Here is a 17,076-nt window from a genome sequence, read left to right on the forward strand (position 1 = left end):
AAAGGTTATTATCTTTATTTCCTTTTCCTCTAAAAGTGACAAGGAAATCATACTGCCTGTCTGTAAAACATTAGGGCTGTTTAGATAAGACAAGAGAGTTATTTTGTAAACTCCCACAGCTGCCCTAGTGTAATTATTTTCCTCTGTAGATAGCAGCACAACCCTGAATTCACAGCAATGTACAGATACAAGACTTTAAGTACTGGTCCACTACAGCAGTGTAAACCCCACATGACACTGACACAGCTTGCTGTGTTGATTTCTCTTGTCATCAGGAACTGTTTTCACAACTAAACACGAGTAACCTTCACCTCACAAATAACTTGATCTAACTGCAGATTCCTTTACATTAACCATGTAACACCAGGCACACTTTACCCTCACTGCACCTTAAATGCAGGCACAAAGAAATGAGTATTGATTTTGATGGTGTATCAGTGCTGTTGAAGGAGCAATAAATGAAAAATATTTTACTAAATAACATGACAGAAATAATTTACTCTAGGGAAAATATAACAAGACAGGACTTTGCTTTGTAATCTTGTTAATATCACAATCATCATACCTAGATACTGTACCAAAGAAGTTCAAAAGGAGTACAACAAACTGAACACCACTACTCCGCCCAAATTATCTGTTTCTTTGAAAAAGTTCCCTTGAACAGGAAATCCAGTTGTATTTTAAGTTACAACTAAGAGGACTGGACCATAAAATAACAAGTCATGATTTTTCTTAGTTTTTTCTTTTTCTTTTTTAAAATTTGTGCCCGTTTTCTAACAAACCTAAAAGTAAATTTAAAAGCTAGCAGTAGGCATTCTATGGGACTTCAAAATACAAAAATGAAGGGATAAACATGAGAACAGAGCTCATACTCATGTGCATTTTTATCACCTGTGTACAGCAGCTTGGAAAGGATGATCATGATCTGAAGACAAGACTCAGACTGAAGCCATTGCTGCATCCTTCAAGCAGTGACACTTTAAACCAAGGAGGTAACGGCCAGCTCACACTCTGGAGAAACTTCTGTGCCCTGCATTAAATACATGAAAAACAGCAGCAGTGAGTGCAGTGTACATGATCACAGGATTGAGTAAACAGGTAGAAAGTAGTGCAGAGCCTGAAGAACAATTCAAAAGGTACTCTGCTGCCAACGTGCTTACCCTGGAAGATGAACTTCATCATTATTTCTCATTATGTCAACTTTTGGACCAGAATCTACAATGTATACTGCTTTGTAACTGCAGCTACTGAAGGGCTGGAACAACAGCTTGTTTTGTTTGCACTGCAACAGAATTACAGGAAATTGATTCCCAGAAACATTATACAACAATAAAGCATGGTCTTGAGGGTGGTGTGTGGAATGTGTTACATCCTTGGCTTGAATATTTTTTAGGGTCTTAAGAATAATTTGTTTTAGAGCCTGTAACTGAAACTTCTGCTGCTGAAAGTTGAACATTTAATCCCTGCACAGACAGCATTATTTTCACATATTGAGGCCGACATCATAGGTAGTCAAAGAATATGTTTAATAAAAAATAATTAAACTTCCATTTGCTCTATAGAACATCATAGAAAGTAATTCAATAAATTACAAATGACTTTTTAAGACGCTTGTTCAACTACAGAAAGCAAATTCAGACTACACAGAACACAACTGGCAAATATTGCAAATGTCCAAAAAAACCCTGGACTAAGACTTGGATCATGAAGCCTGAAACAAGGGATAGAAATACAAGGCAATAACAGCTAAGGTTCTTTTAGTAACTACCAACACACACTTTATCATCACCTTGGATATCCTTTTTAATTTTAACTTCAGTATTAGTGTAATTCTACTGAGGTTTCCTTATAACCCTTAACTTTATACAACCGTATTTGCATATAGTTTAGCTGACAGTGGGACATTTTTTCCCCTTCTGGTCCAAACTGATTATAAATAAACCAAATATATTATGTTCAAGTCTACACCAGCCTTCATTACTTGAAACTGTAATTGCCTTATTACATAGAAAGTATCACTAGAATGGAAACCAAACTCACTTGACCATAATTAGGAAAATATTTTCTTTCATAAATCTGATATAAATTAGGTTTTAGCCACAAAATTTAGGATTGTTTTGTGGGGTAAGGGTGGGAAGTGATGGTGTTGTTGACATACTCCATCAGCAAACTAAGCTAATAACTGTTTGTAAAACTTTGGCTATTTCATAGATGCATCCTAGTTAAATAAAAGTGCTATATTACAAAGGGCAAAATATTAAATATGAAATACTGTGGGGTTTTTTTCCACGATGAAGAATTGCTACCCCCTTCTCTTGGCAGTTTTCAATTTTCACTATTGCTAAGACACTGCATGAAGGGCCAAAATTCAGAAGACTTTTTTGGAAAGTATGTAACCAGCACAACCCAAATGGTACTTGTCTAATTGTGTAATTACATGTAATACTGCTTCTAATCATGGGGCTAGTTATTTTGCACATAGAAACCTATATTTCATTGGTAAAGTTCTTGATAAAAAACAACACAGTTGTTTTACTGTACAAGCAAGCAACAGAACTATATCAAAATATACAGCTTTTGTTTTTTCTTTTTAAATTTATCCCTTTGTAAAGCTTTTCCCATGACTTCTACGAGTACCTGTATCTATCTTCTCTTAACACTTGCCTATTCTTGGACTGAAAACGATGTAACCAAGGTCAACTGAAGTCCCAGTCAGTTCAGAACTTCTGTAAATGTGAATGTGGGCCTTGAGTGTGTCAGAGTAATAGCAGCTTAAGAAGAAGGAGGAAACATATCACACATCAAATATCAGACAGATTTTATATAGTAAAGGGTTCTAAGGACTTGAACTTAAACAGATGCCTTATGCCCTGCTATTGTTGTTTTTAGGAACAATTTGTCTTCCTTAGTATTCAAAGTGCTTTTTCCTTTAGTAGGTAACTCAGCATAATATATGAAGTGATATCCCAATAACGATTTGGGGTAATATTTAATATTTAGTCAGATTTAAATCTGCAGAGAAGTTTAAACTCGAAAAGAGTTCAAAACTATCTATACTTTATTTACCACTCTTAACTGGTAACTCCAGGAGGTTTTATGACATAAAACACAAATAGAAATCTACACAAACAAAGCAAACAAACACTTTTTACATGAAGTATGCAGTGTTGAAAGGTCTTTTCAGTGGCACTTTATGACAGTTTGCCTCTTCTGAGTCTTGGGGAAACTACTCCTCATTTTGGGACTTTTAATTCTGCAGAGGGAGCCCAAAACTTTGCAAGGTGTAAACTAAATAGATCTATATGGTGCCAAGTAGCATGAGGTAAGACAGTTTCTGCTTTTATTCCCCCTTACTGCTGTCTAACAGTTGTAGTAAGGGGGAAAAAAAACCCCAACAGTCAAATCTCAGGTAACTCATATTTTAACATGATATACAGGATGTCTTTAGAAAACAAAACAAAACCTGAAAACAAGTAATAGAAACCAATGTAAACTTCCTAAACTAACTCAGCTGAGGTAACAGGTAGCCAGTTTAATTGGCTGATTGGGAAAAAAATCTTTTTAAACACACTTGTACCTGAATTGGAAACAGCAGTGCATCACAACACTAGAGCATTTTCATGTAATTAAAGCAATGGATGGTGATGTAGATTCTACAGCTTTCATGACATTCATTAGCTGCCCAAATTATTGCTGAGTTTTGATCTGTAAATTATAAGTGTCAAGGAGGCTGTAAAACTATATTCAAATTAAATCAATAATATGCATAAAGTATTCTGTGTTCACTGCAAATATATTAAATATACAGCTCTTACTTGAGCATTATTTTCATAAAATTAACCCCCCAACAAAATTATAATGCCTTTTGTTGTAATTTTACACCATGGTGTATTTGATAGTACATACAAGTTCAGAAACTTATGAACTTCAAGAAATATTACATGCAAAACGTCTCTGAAAGCAGTTTGCACTTCTAAACAAATACTGAAATGTTCGGTCAGTAAATCATTGATGCACTCAACACTGGGTTATTTACAATGAAATAATTAAAGAATAAATTCAAAATCAGTTTATAATTTAAGTGCAGAGTCTGGGATCAGTCTTCATCACTAGAATCTGAATCCTCAGATGAAGACGATGTACTATCAGATCCAGATGAAGCATCTGCTTTCTCTGAACCCTCATCTGTGCTGTTTTCATTGTGAGAGCTTGGCTCTGTTCCCCCTTTGTCCTCCTGATCTCTAACCCTAGAATTTTCCTCTTTTTCTTCTGTGGGCTTGGCTGAGCCTGTGTCATTGTTTTCACTGTTCTGTACATCAAAAATATTGGACTGAGACAAAGCTGGGATATGAAGATTAAGGCCTGGAGTGAGAAGCATCCCTGGGTAAAGTATGTTGGACAAAAGTAATGGGTTAAGAGAGAGAGGATTGGCAGCTGCAGCAGCAGAAGATGTTGAGGGAGAACTTGAAACCGAGTTTTCACCACCAGTATCCGTATTTTGGTCTTCTGTCCTTTCTTTCTTTGTATCTGCCTCCTTTGAATCACTTCCCTTTTTTTCCTCTGAAACAGATTCTGTAGACTTTGTCAGAAGTCCTCCTATGCCCAGCAAGTTTGGTAATCCAGCCATCCCTGACAGCAGCATGGGGAACATGGCAGCCACGTTCTTCGCTTCTCCTCCAGTTAAACCAGCTGGCATTCCCATTAACCCCGCCGTCACCTGCAGCGACTGCAGGTTTTGCAGGTTTTGTTGTAAGGCCTGAAGGCTGGGCAGATCCACCCCTGGAAGCAATCCATTAGCTAGGAGAGGGTTCACTGATACACTGGCAGCCGTGGCAGCTGCTGCAGCTGCTGTTGCCTTGGCAATCTCACTTTTGGGGCGCCTTCCTCTCCGGCTCACTTCTTCCCGCACAACAGGTCCAGTCAGAATACGGTCAAACATTGCTTCTGGAAGAAACCCCTGCAAGAGGCACATGGGGTGTCTTTAATATTTTGAGAGCTTCAAGATGGAAAAGTAAAAGACCAACAAAAAACAAACAAAAAACCCAAAACAAAACAAAAAACCCAACCAAAAACCCCCAACTGTACAGTAATAGGAAAAAAAATATTTGAAATTACTTCTTTTCCGAACTGTAACTCTAGGAAACTATGCTGGGGGCAATTCTCCTAAAATCCTTCAAGGCTACCCTTAGGCAAGGAAAAAGTTGCAGTATTACAGCACCCTAAACCTAATCACTGCCTTGGCACTTTGAGCCACTGTCCCTCCCTTCCTCCTGCTCACAGCTCTGCCAGCAGAACAGTTTAGGGAGCTGAGCTGAGAAGAAAAAAGCTAAAATTGATTCACATTCCACATGAAATATAATAGCAGATACCAAAAGCAAGCTTTTTGGCATGTCTTTTTTTTTTTTTCCCCTTTTTGCCTTGCTTGTTTTGAAGACACATTTCACATCACACTTATTTTATTCTGCAAATACTCACAGATTGTTTTACAACTTCTCCCCATTCAGGAGCCACTCCATACTCTGGATTTTCTTTCAAGAACCTGCACAAATCTTTCAGAGGGGGAGCAAATGCACCTCCCACCTAAAAATCAGAAGATACAAGTCAGGAAATACTTCTCATTTGATAAGGGCAATATTCATACCTGACACTGTTTAATTTTTGCCTTTTACTTAAAGCAAAACACAGTCTGACTTTAAATGACCAATGAGTATGATACAGCTTTCCACTGGTCCCTGGTGGTGCCTGCAAGATACTCTTTTTCTGTATCTAATAAAGTCAAAGTATTAAATTAAATTAATCTGTTAAACTCATACTTTGAAACTTAAATATTTGACATTGCTAATCATGTTTAGCATCCAAGTTTATTTCAACATGCAAAGAACAGAAGAGTAACCACATAAACAGAGAACAGCAGTGGTCTAAGAAGGTTGGGAACTTCAGTCTTATTAAACTTCTTTACTCATCAAATTCAGTCCAGTTCTTCTGATCAGCCAACTCCTAAAAATACTTCCATTCAGAGACTTTGCTTCTCTTATGGAATTATTCCTTTTATTTTTTAATGCAAAAAAGGCCAAGAAAAAGATTGCTAGCTAGCACATCCTAATAAAACCGTATCAGCAGAAAAGTAACCTTGCAAGTTCATCAGAAGTATATTTCAGATAGAGAAGAAGAAAAAAGGAAAAAACTCCAGTTTCTACTCAACTTTCTCTATGAACTGCAGCTTAAACTCACATTTTTTAGGCTACTTTTAGTCCTCTCAACCCTGTTACTAATGTACAACTGTACTAAAAAAATGAGACAAAAATAAGTTTGGAGATGCAGAGAAGCTGGGGGACAGGACATAAATGGGGGGAAAAATGAGGTTACAAAGTAAGAAAACAGTCTCAACAGTGCAGAAATTTGTTAAGAGAAAAAAGCCATCATGAAAACACAGGCTTTTACATCAAGCACAGATTAAACATCTAACTCCTTGATCATCATCTTGCAAAAGATTCCTCAGGGCACAGCTCCCTGTAGAGCAGACAAGGGTCTGTTTTTTCAAAGAGTAGCAGCCATACAGGTTCCTTTTTAGAACTGCTGTCTCAGTGCCTTCAAAAGATTAGACTCCCAAATCCTGCCACACTCTCCTCTACAGATGCTTATGACCTTAATAATGCAGAATAAAAAAAATATTCCTGCATCCCTTGCAACTGCTCTGTGTAACAAAGAAAAGCCAGCACTACCACAAGAGAAAATGCTCCCTGCATTTGACACTGGTCATCTGCTCTGGTACTACACTGACATCTCACTCATCTGTTCAAAGTAGTTCAAAAAACAGTGATGTTGTTCTGCATGTTTCTTTTTTTGCCTTTTAGCATTTTCAGATGCATTATGCCTTTCCTACACTTTAATCAGCCATCCAAAAACTTGAATTTAAGACCTGGTCTCCATCTTCCACTATTGAGACCTTTATACAAGCAACTGTTAAACAGTTACTCTACTGTTTAACATAGCAATATGATTTACAACAGATATATCCTGGTGAACCTTAAAGGTCCACTGCCAGATACAACTGAAAAAAGCAAACAGCAAAAATAACCCAGGACTCAGTATATCAACAATTCCAATGGACAAATTTCTATGTAGGATGCACGACCAATACAATTTTAATGATGTAAGAAGTAGTAATGAGAAGATAGATCACAATTCAGAACTTGAGAGAATGTCACTACTTTGATCAGAACAACAGATATTTCAATGGCCACACCACTTTATTAGTCAAGGGCATAAATATCACAGTGTTCTCTTCCATCTGAATACTAACCACAAGTTAAGTTTCTAGCCATATCTTAGATATTTCTAGAGTTGCAAAACTATCTAGAAAATCATCACAGACTTCCTTGCTCTCTGCCAAAACCTTAAGCCCAAACCTGCTCATTTATTTGTACGCAGCATTTTAGCAAGCGTGGAGTTTTTCATTTCAGTCAATTTTTCATCTGGGTAACATCAGAACTGGAACAGTGATATCTATTACCTTTCTTGCATTTCTTCTGTTTATGAGCTGAACACGTTCTTCACCAGTCAGACTATTCACATCCAGTTTATTAGGGTTTCGACAGCGGTGTCTTTTTTGTTTGGGTCTCCCATCGTGCAGCTGCATCCTCTGTCACAAAGGAATTAAAAAGCCAGTTATCTTTCTGATATAACTGTTTTGAAAAGTGTAGGATGATCTGTGAATTCTCTTGAGTCAGACATTGATTTGAAGTCATCTTCTATTTCAGAACTATTTTAGTTACAATACTAATTTTCTAATCACAATCATATCCTAAGCAGCCCAGTAGACAGCACTAAATTCTTTCTGATGCCTCTCTGCATTTGCTTTAATAGTTTTCCCATTTTCAACAGGGCCTTCACTGTTAGGCATGTGTTACTATTTTGTACTGTAACATCTTGTTGGAGAAATAAGGATGCTATTCCAGACATTATCAATATGATTTCTTTACATTCTATTCAGCATAAACAAAACTCCCATTCAGAGGTAAAATGAGAACATTGTACCACACAAACATCACTACCATAGCACTGTAATGTAGGTATAAAATACCTAATGAGCATGGTAGAGTTTTCTTATCTCTGTTTTTTCCAGTACTAGGTGAAATTAGACAAACATCAAATGTCTTTGTTTGGCACTGCTTTTCTTGGCAATTACATCTGTTAAGAGAAAACGAAGGCTTGTGGACCTCAAGTTATATAAACAAATCTTTTCCTTCTCTTAACAATATGGAAGAATAGAGAAAGAATAACTCCATGTAATACAGACTACAAATTCAGGTATTCTTTATGAAAAATATTTTTACCACTTAGCTACAGCAGAGGTCAAAGGAATACTCACAGGAATACAGGCTCCTGAATCTTCAACATATCCAGGATGTTCTTTAAGCCATCTTTCTAAATCTTTTCTTTTGGGGGCATCATCACCTGCAAGCCTTGTTCCATCTTTTAGGTTAATAACAGGAACTGGACTCTCTGCATCAAGCATGCCTTGGGACTGAGTGTAAGTGAGTGCTGGGTTTATTCCTGCAGCAGCTTGACAGGAGTTAATACCTGGATTAACCTGCAGAAATTAGAAATATTTCACTAAGCTTTCCATAGAAAACAATTCATGGCAATTACTCCATGTATGACAGAATAAAGATCAAAGTCCTGCAGATTATTATGCACACACTCATGCCATAAATACAGCTCCTTTAAGTCTCTGTACAATCAGGTCCTGGAACAGATGTTACAGGAGAGAACGTCACGAAGTGTTGTTAGGTCAGAGATCAAGTTTTTAATAATACATTGTTATTTGTCAAAAGTAGAATTGAGCTTGCTTTTTAAAAATATTTATCAATATTGAATATGTTTAGTAATTACTAAAACTCTCATTGTGTAGTCGTAAGGTGTTACTGAACAAATTCAGGAAAAATAATAATAGAAACAACTCCACAGTTTTGAGTAATTAAGTTTTGTTGTATCTTGACAGCTGGTTATGCTCAGTTAAGGGATTAACAATAATATGGAGCTCGTTTATGGATTTAAAATCAAGTTTACTTACATGATTAGGCTGCTTATTTCTATTTATAAAGAGGACATCAACTCCCTCCACATTCTTCCTTCTTCCTCTTCTCTTTTTGACTACAGGCTGACTGTCAACTATGACTCCATTGGCACTGGCTGTTAAGTGACTGGAAGTACCTAATTAATGATGCAATAAAATTAGTGTCAGATGCTTGACCTGTTTATACTAAGAACTGTGTCTGAATGAAAAAAGGAGATAAAATTTCTTCAAATTGTGCAAGTGCATATAACTTCTGCATGTAACAGAAATTGCCAATTGCTTTACAGCTGTTTAGAACACTTAATATCAGGCTCTGAAAAGCCACTCTAAGAAATTTCTCTATTACTTTACAAGGAGATGTCCCTAAATGAATGTTCACAAGCAGTCCCTAATGGTATGTTAACGAGAAACCACAAGTGAAAAGTATTATTTTTTTAAAGGAAATGTTCTCATCTGCAGATGTATGCTATCTCAATGAGTTACAGTAATTTAATCAGAAGCTGCCCCAAATCATGCACCCAATTCTAATAATTTAATATATTTTAATCCAAATTTGAACTGGTCACTTTAGGCTCTCTTTTATTTGTCTGTGTAAGCCTCCTACTATTTTTTAAATGAAAACAAGCTGCAATTCTTTGGCTACAGGCCAAACTATTGTCCTCCACTGTTTCTTTACATGAAACACAGGAAAAAATATGAAGAGTGCAAGTTAACACAGGCACAGATCTGGAACTCTTCATCTCTACTTAAAAACTAGCCACAGTAAGTTGCTATTTAAACTAAATGCTGTCAGTGTAGAGTGATCCACTTGACAACTATTAAATTCTTCTTGTGAGGGTGCTCATAAGGCATCCTTCTAATAAATGAAGGCTACAGTAACTGCTGGGAGAGAGTATTCATGTGCTTCAACCTCATGCCCCAGTTTCCCTGACACTCTGAGGAGAATGCCTCCAGTTCAGAAACAAATGTCACTGCAAACATCTGTCTCTGCTGCTTATACATGGAGATCAACAGGAGAACCTGGAAGATGAGATTAATTACTAACTCCTATGCCCTCTGACATTTTATGTACCTGATTCAGGAAGTGACTTGGGGAAGGTGACAAGGCTTGTTTCTGAAGCATTCTGGAGTTCACGCAGCCGAGCCAGGTATTGCTGCTGTCCCAGAGCACCTTCCTCACTTTCAAATGGCCTTTTCTGAGACAGTCCCTGCTTCTGAAAAGTCAATTTCAAACCACCTTCCTGTTAAATAAATCCCAGGGTTAGAAGAGTCTCTTCTGAAGCAGAAATGACTACTTCATAATCAGGATGCTCACAAACAGTTACTCCAGAAGGGTTGAGGAAGAATAAACATTGTATTAGACCTTAAAACAAGTCTTGCTTCTCTTCCATGTAAAATAATCTGAACAGAAATTTAGTGGTATTGCTTCTGTGAATAGAAATTTTAAAGCATCTACTATTTTAACTGAAAAATGCAGACATTAACCAGCTGTCTAGCTCTCTACCTAGAGAGAGCATTAAAGAAATGCCAAGCCCAATTCCAAAAGCAAATTTTCATAGATTTTATGTGCTACCAACAGCTCTCAGACTATAGGTAAGAAAAATGTTTGAAGATTATTGCCTGCATTTCAACTGGGAAATTCACTTGTGACCCTCCAGAAGGTCATGGAATAATAATGTTCTTACTGGATGGGACATGCTGTGATGTTCAGCCAGACAGAAATATCTTTTTACACTAAGTAGACTTCTTGGAAACAGCATAGAACAGGCTGTCTGTGGAAGCATCAGAATGGCAAAACTTCAATTCAGAAAGAGAAGTAACAATGATTTCTTCCAGTGGCTTATGCAATTTTTTTAACAGAAACAAACAAAAAAAAATCCAAGGCAAACCAAACCCCAAAACCAAACACTTAGTGCCCAGAAGCAGCAGACCCAAATACCCACAAACAAGTGTGTGAAGGAAGTGAGAGTGAGAGCAGGCAGCCACTTGCAGGTTAAGCATGCCGCACACCGCAATCGCAATCAGGTCCTAGGGCAATAAAAATAAACATACGTCATTGATTTTCACTGTAAACTCCTTTTCTCGTACATGCTTCTTCACCTTTGACATCTGTGGTGATTGATCATATTCTTCTTTAACACCTGCAAGAGGAGGTGTTGGTGCACTGGGCTCACTGTAATCTGCAGCTGCACCTGGGCTATCCAGGAGTTTGGTTGTGTAGAAAGATGCCACCGTGTTGCTGTCGTAGCTCCTTCTTGCTGAAGGCCATTTACCTTTCAACACTGTCTGACAAATACTATCAAGTCGATTAATCATAACTCGATCCTAAAAAACAGAGAAAATGTTCTTGTAAGAGGAAGGTTTGCCAGTGTCGTACATATTTATACATTCCCTTCTAATTCCAAAAAGAAGGGAACTGACAAAGTTGTTAACTTGGACCTAGATTTCTAAATTCCTGGAGTAGTGCAGATTCCCTGCAAAAGTTTGTGAAAGCCACCACTAAATTTCACCACCTATAAGAAAACAAGGAATCTGATCGACACAGGATCTGGGGGCCTTGAAAATTATCTCTGATTTTTAAAGGAAAGATGCAGTAACTACCAAAGCAGTATTTATGGGTCTGGCTTTGAATCACTGATAGTAGGCTCTGAACCTATGGGCAGCACCACAGCCTACTTAGAAAACAGTATTTAGAAAATTAAAACTACAAACTTTTATCAATATTTCATCTTAGGTTTTGAGACCATATCACTTCTCGTTCACATTTTTAAACACACAGATTTGGCTTCATGCACCTGCCTGATACATAGATATCAAGTCCCAGTAAATTCAGTTAAGTCCAGAAATCACCAGGTGTCCCAATGCTTGCAATTAAGCAATTTTGTTTTAATACTTAGGCTGAACTTATTTCTTGCTATGTGTAATTTCTTACGTTCTTTAGGATTACTCTAAATTCCTACCACTGACTTAAAATCAGCCAAATACCCGATGTATTATCTTAACTGTGCTTCCTTGATAACTGTTTCCTACATGAAACATTGTCCCTTATAGATACAGCTATGTAACTGATGTATAGAATTCCTCCTCACAGTTTTACTATAATTTACAATAAACAAAATTCCATTTGGTGTGCCCCTCTAGATCTCACCACAACTCAGTGGTACTGTTTTAATATGTTCAATTGAATACTAATGTCACAGCCCACCTTCTCCTACAATCTGGGTTTTTAAAGCAGTATTATAAACTTGCCTTTGGCCAGTAGGATGCAGCCAGCATGTATCCACCTTGCAGGAGATAAGTGGAATTTGGTGTCCCATTGTTCATCTGGAAACTGTCCTGTGTCTCATCTTGTGTTGTGCTCAGAGAGGCTACACTCTCCTCATCATATGCTTTTATATGTGGAGTTCCTTCTGCTAAATAAAACCAACAATATCATTTGACACTGTAAAGAAGTTGAACCCTCATTGTAAGAGGTTCATGTGAAGAAAACATGCAAAACAACGATCAGAGAAATTTCATGAAATTAAACTGAAGAATTACTCTGTCCGATTTTTCAGGATGGCTGATGATCTTTTTCCAGCCATGTAAATTCTACACATATTCCTGTTAACATTAAGACCTTAACATGTTAAAACATTTAGGTATTTGAGAACAGACATGCTTCAGAGTAACCTGACACACAGTCAGTTTTAATGTATTTCCTTTGTAAGGCAATATGCACTAAAATATAGAATTAAACTGATATAAAATGTGTCCGAACATGTGAAATCTATTGGGATGCTACCTGAAAAAAAATGCCCTGTTTTAATGCCCTCACTCCTTAGTACTTTACTTTTGCCTCCATCCACTATCACATGGGGAATCAGTCTGAAACCAAAAAAAATTGAGGCCTGGAAATGTAAATAATACATCAGCTGAACAATGAGTAGGAGGACTGAGGGGCAGTTCTACAGAACTCAAATTTTCCTTAACAGCAGCTATGTATCAAGTTACCCAAAACAATTTAGCTCTCCCTGAAAAGATGTTTTACATATGAAAGTGTGCCAAAGATCTACAATCACTGTACAACATAATTAAATTAAAACCTGGGCTTAAAATGAAGTTAACAGGATTCCAGAATTAACGATCTTTACAACACCAACTTATTGCAAAATAGCCACAAAAACAAAGGCTGACTAAATTACAAGATGGCACAATTACTTGCCTAAACAGATTGAGCTGGCAGAAAGGAACCCTAATATTTGGACTTGTAGCACATGTTATAGTATCCACCATCTAGACCTAGACAGTTATGTTACACAAGCATTTCTTTTTTCCTCACTGTTTTAATGTTTGCATACAACTATTTCCTCCAAACATGTCCTTCCACTGCCACAAACAGCAATATCTTAAGCCTATTATTTGCCCAATTATCATCCTGCCAGTGAATTAATGCTATGGCTTCCATTTGTCATTTCCAGAGACCACAGCAGCCACCTATGCAGTACCTTTTTCCTCCCAAGGTACTGGGGAAAAAAAAAGTCATACTTATGCTGTAATCCCACTGCCTAATTTCATTCTCTTACATTTTTCTCTATGATTTGTGATCACACAGTAGAAAACTCTTTTCACATTCTGAGTTTCAATAAGGCAAGAGTAAAGGACACTCGACAGTATCAAAATAAGGAATGTAATGATGGGTTGGTGTGTATTAAAAATTTTACATCACTTCACTGATAAGAGGTTTTAGCTGCTACTGTGAAGCTTTTAGAAGTGTCTCTGTTTCACTTGGGCCTGTGCTCTGTAGGTGTTTAAGTGTCTGAAAATTTTCAGTGCAAGCACACTGCTTGGCCACCTCCAGTTTACAAGAAAAAGCAGCTTACATTGCACTATAGCTTGTTCAGGAGGAATCTTGCATGTCTCATGAAAGCACAATGAGGAAGCTGCAAAGACAGGTGAGCAAGAGTGGAAAACACCGAAAGGGTAAACAAAAGAATATCTGAATTTATGTTGTAAAAGAAGCACTCACTGGTAAGCAAGACATACACAAGGTATATTTGCAGAAAACATGAATCCTTCAACTCTCCTCCCACCCATGAACCACATTCATAGTAAGCTTGCTTAGAGAATCAGTAAACCTTACTACCTCATCCAAGACACTGATATGACGCAAAGAAAATGCTTGTATCCCTTACAATTCTTACAAGTCACTTGAAGAATTAAGCAAATATGTTTAAGTTTACTTCCATGCAATTTAATATCCTTTAAAAGTCACTGTTGCATTAGGAATAACCTTGTTCAGTTTACAAGTTATACTGCAGAAATAGGACTACACATACCACGTTTTTGCACCTCCTCTTCATCACTGTCACTCTCTTCAGATGATGATGATGACGACGATGATGATGATGAGGATGATGAGGAGGAGGAAGAAGATGCTGAAGAACAAGATGATGATGATGAAGAGCTAGAGCCTGATCGAGAGTGTGAACAAGATGAGGAAGACGAAGAGGATGACGATGATGACCTGGAAGAACAGGATGATCTATCTGAATCAGAGTCTGAGTCAGAGCTAGAGTCAGACCCCCTTTTGCTGACTCTCTGTTTTTTGGAAGCTGGGTTTGGAGTTAAAGGCTCTGTCCTTGCTGCCACCATGCGCCTGTCTGGTTCAGTCTTCACACTAGGTTTGTGGTCTGTATTTTGCATCGCTGTGCCATTTTTTGGACTAAGAGGTTCAGATTTCATTATTGTCTGTGTCTCCTCTGTGGACATCGATTCATCTTCGGAAGACTGAGGGTCCTCTTTCAGATTTTCATTTTTAGCTTTTGCATCCTCAAAAGCATTCACTTTAGCATCTGACAATCTCGACTGAGGTGTAAGAGGAGAAGCAGATAATGCCATCTGGTACTGATGCAGGAGTGGAGTAGAAGTCCTTGAGAGTGCCACTTTATTTTGATTATAGCTCCTCTGCGCAGACATAAATGAGAGTTCAGGATCACGAAGAATATGATAATCTGTCCTGCTAACTCCGTGTTTAGCAGCTCCAATAAGTAAATCCCTGTCATGAGTTCCACACTCCCACCAGATTGGTAAGTCTGGGTTTGGCTGGCATAGTTTTAGTCGCTCAAACAGCTGTGGGTGTCTGAGAGCCTGTTCTCGCACTTTCCTTAGGAGTTCAATGCGATACAATGTCCGAGAAGCACGCTCCTCTGTGATTGGCTGGATAAAAATGTTTGGGTCTACCAGTTCTGTATTAAAAATTAAACAAATATTAGAATATGGTAAAGCAACCTCAGTGCAAATCAGTACACTACAAGCAGATGCTTTTAATCAGTTAATACCATATAAGGCTTCAAATTTATGTAACATCTTCTCTCGTTTCCTTTTGCCCCATTTTTGGTTTTGAATGTATGGAAGAAAAAACTCTAAGATCACAGAATGGCAGGGGTTGGAAGGGACCTCTGGAGATCATCTAGTCCAACCGCTCTGCTAAAGCAGGTTCACCTAGAGCAGGTTGCACAGGATGGTGTCCAAGCAGGTTTTAAGTACCCCAGAAACAGAGACTCTACTATTCGAGACAGACTGCTCCAATGCTCTGTCACTCTCCACGTATAGAAGATTCTTCTTTGCAAAGTAAGATAGGCAGTGGCAATTAAAGTAAAAAATTAAAGTAAAAGTAATTAAAGTAAAAAAAACCTACACTCACCTTCTTTTGAAGGGAGACGACAGACCCTCCTGCACATGGACATGAATGCATACAAGTATTTCTCCAGGCTCTCATCTGTTTTCTTATGGAGCCGAGCCATTGCTCTAAATTTGGTCCAATCAAATCGTCCCCTCTCAGGATCAAACACCACTCCAAATGTGGACACAACTCGGTAAAAGTCAGCTTCTTCTCTTCTTGTCCATCTGGAGCAGCAAGAAAGAAGGTTGGAAATTAGTCCTGTTCTTCACTATTTTACACAGCTAGGAACTATTCATTCTTCAGTATTTTTAATGTAAGGATGTATTAGAAATGCCTCTTTGCGTGCTGCCCATACCTTTGCTGTCTTTCAATCTTAGCAGCCATCTTGGGATTTAGAGCAGCTTCTTCATATGGAGGCTGCATCATATTAGTTTGTATTGGGAATGCTGGCTGGATCTGCTGGGCTTGCCTGTTCTTACTTGTTCGTTGATAAGCAGTTATCAGGCGTCGAAGCCGTGTTGTTAAGGCAGACTGAGTGGGCCAGTAGACTTTGTCTCCTTCCATCATTTGTCCATCTGTATCAAAACAGTCCCAGGAAAAACAGAAGTCAGTCACTGCTGGCGTTTATGGGTCTACGCTAGGCAATTTAAATACTTTTTTGCCAAAAATCAGGAGAACTAATTCAAAACAGGGTCCAGATTTGAAGCTTTATGCATTTACCTCCATCTGCTATCACAAGATCACCTGGGGATGAAACATCATCCTGCAGAAAAACAAAAGTGAAGCAAAATTCAAAACACAGCCCCCTCCAGAGATTTAGGTTAAACATACAACTTGTAGACAATTTACAGATATGACGAAGAATAAGAGTAAAATAGATTTTGGACAAATAACTAACAAGGCATATAACAAAATTATACTACAATTACCTCCCATTTTCTACACACAAAGCTGCAGAAATACAGAGTAAATTGTATCCACTTAAAGAAATATATAAAAATGTAGTAATTTCCTCAATGAAGAGGTGGAAGTATTATATTCAAAATCTGTAAAAATGAACTATTAATAGGTGCACACTATACCTCTATGTCATCCTTAAACATTGCTGGTGTTGGCTTATATTCCGGATCTTCTACATCCCTGTTAAAATTTCAACACAAAAGAACTTATAAAAATATTAATTTTCACTTGATAGTTTACACTTAAAACAAGTGAAAAACATTTCTATAGTTCACCAATCTTCCTATCTAGGTATCTTCCTAATATTAAGCAAAATTAATTGAAATTTAGGCAAATAGAATGTGTTTAATTTTCTGTTTGAAACAAGGAACAC

General features: G+C 37.6%; 1 protein-coding gene across 3 annotated transcripts in view; it reads right to left on the bottom strand.

Annotated features, from left to right (window-relative positions):
* Positions 1 to 1,505: 1,505 nt before the first annotated feature.
* Positions 1,506 to 17,076, bottom strand: part of CHD9 (chromodomain helicase DNA binding protein 9) — a 74,073-nt gene continuing 58,502 nt past the window's right edge. For all 3 annotated transcript variants that reach the window (XM_030457447.1, XM_030457448.1, XM_030457449.1), the window contains 13 exons: positions 16,826 to 16,883; positions 16,464 to 16,506; positions 16,099 to 16,318; positions 15,765 to 15,967; positions 14,398 to 15,306; positions 12,329 to 12,492; positions 11,132 to 11,404; positions 10,152 to 10,320; positions 9,077 to 9,216; positions 8,372 to 8,593; positions 7,514 to 7,642; positions 5,476 to 5,580; positions 1,506 to 4,957 (listed from right to left, as the gene is read on the bottom strand). In XM_030457447.1, the coding sequence (XP_030313307.1) occupies positions 4,097 to 4,957; positions 5,476 to 5,580; positions 7,514 to 7,642; positions 8,372 to 8,593; positions 9,077 to 9,216; positions 10,152 to 10,320; positions 11,132 to 11,404; positions 12,329 to 12,492; positions 14,398 to 15,306; positions 15,765 to 15,967; positions 16,099 to 16,318; positions 16,464 to 16,506; positions 16,826 to 16,883 (3,496 nt within the window). In that variant the 3' untranslated portion in view covers positions 1,506 to 4,096. The remainder of the gene's footprint in view (positions 4,958 to 5,475; positions 5,581 to 7,513; positions 7,643 to 8,371; positions 8,594 to 9,076; positions 9,217 to 10,151; positions 10,321 to 11,131; positions 11,405 to 12,328; positions 12,493 to 14,397; positions 15,307 to 15,764; positions 15,968 to 16,098; positions 16,319 to 16,463; positions 16,507 to 16,825; positions 16,884 to 17,076) is intronic.

Source organism: Calypte anna, chromosome 11 (assembly GCF_003957555.1).
Source record: "Calypte anna isolate BGI_N300 chromosome 11, bCalAnn1_v1.p, whole genome shotgun sequence".
In the NCBI taxonomy this organism is placed as follows: domain Eukaryota; kingdom Metazoa; phylum Chordata; class Aves; order Apodiformes; family Trochilidae; genus Calypte; species Calypte anna.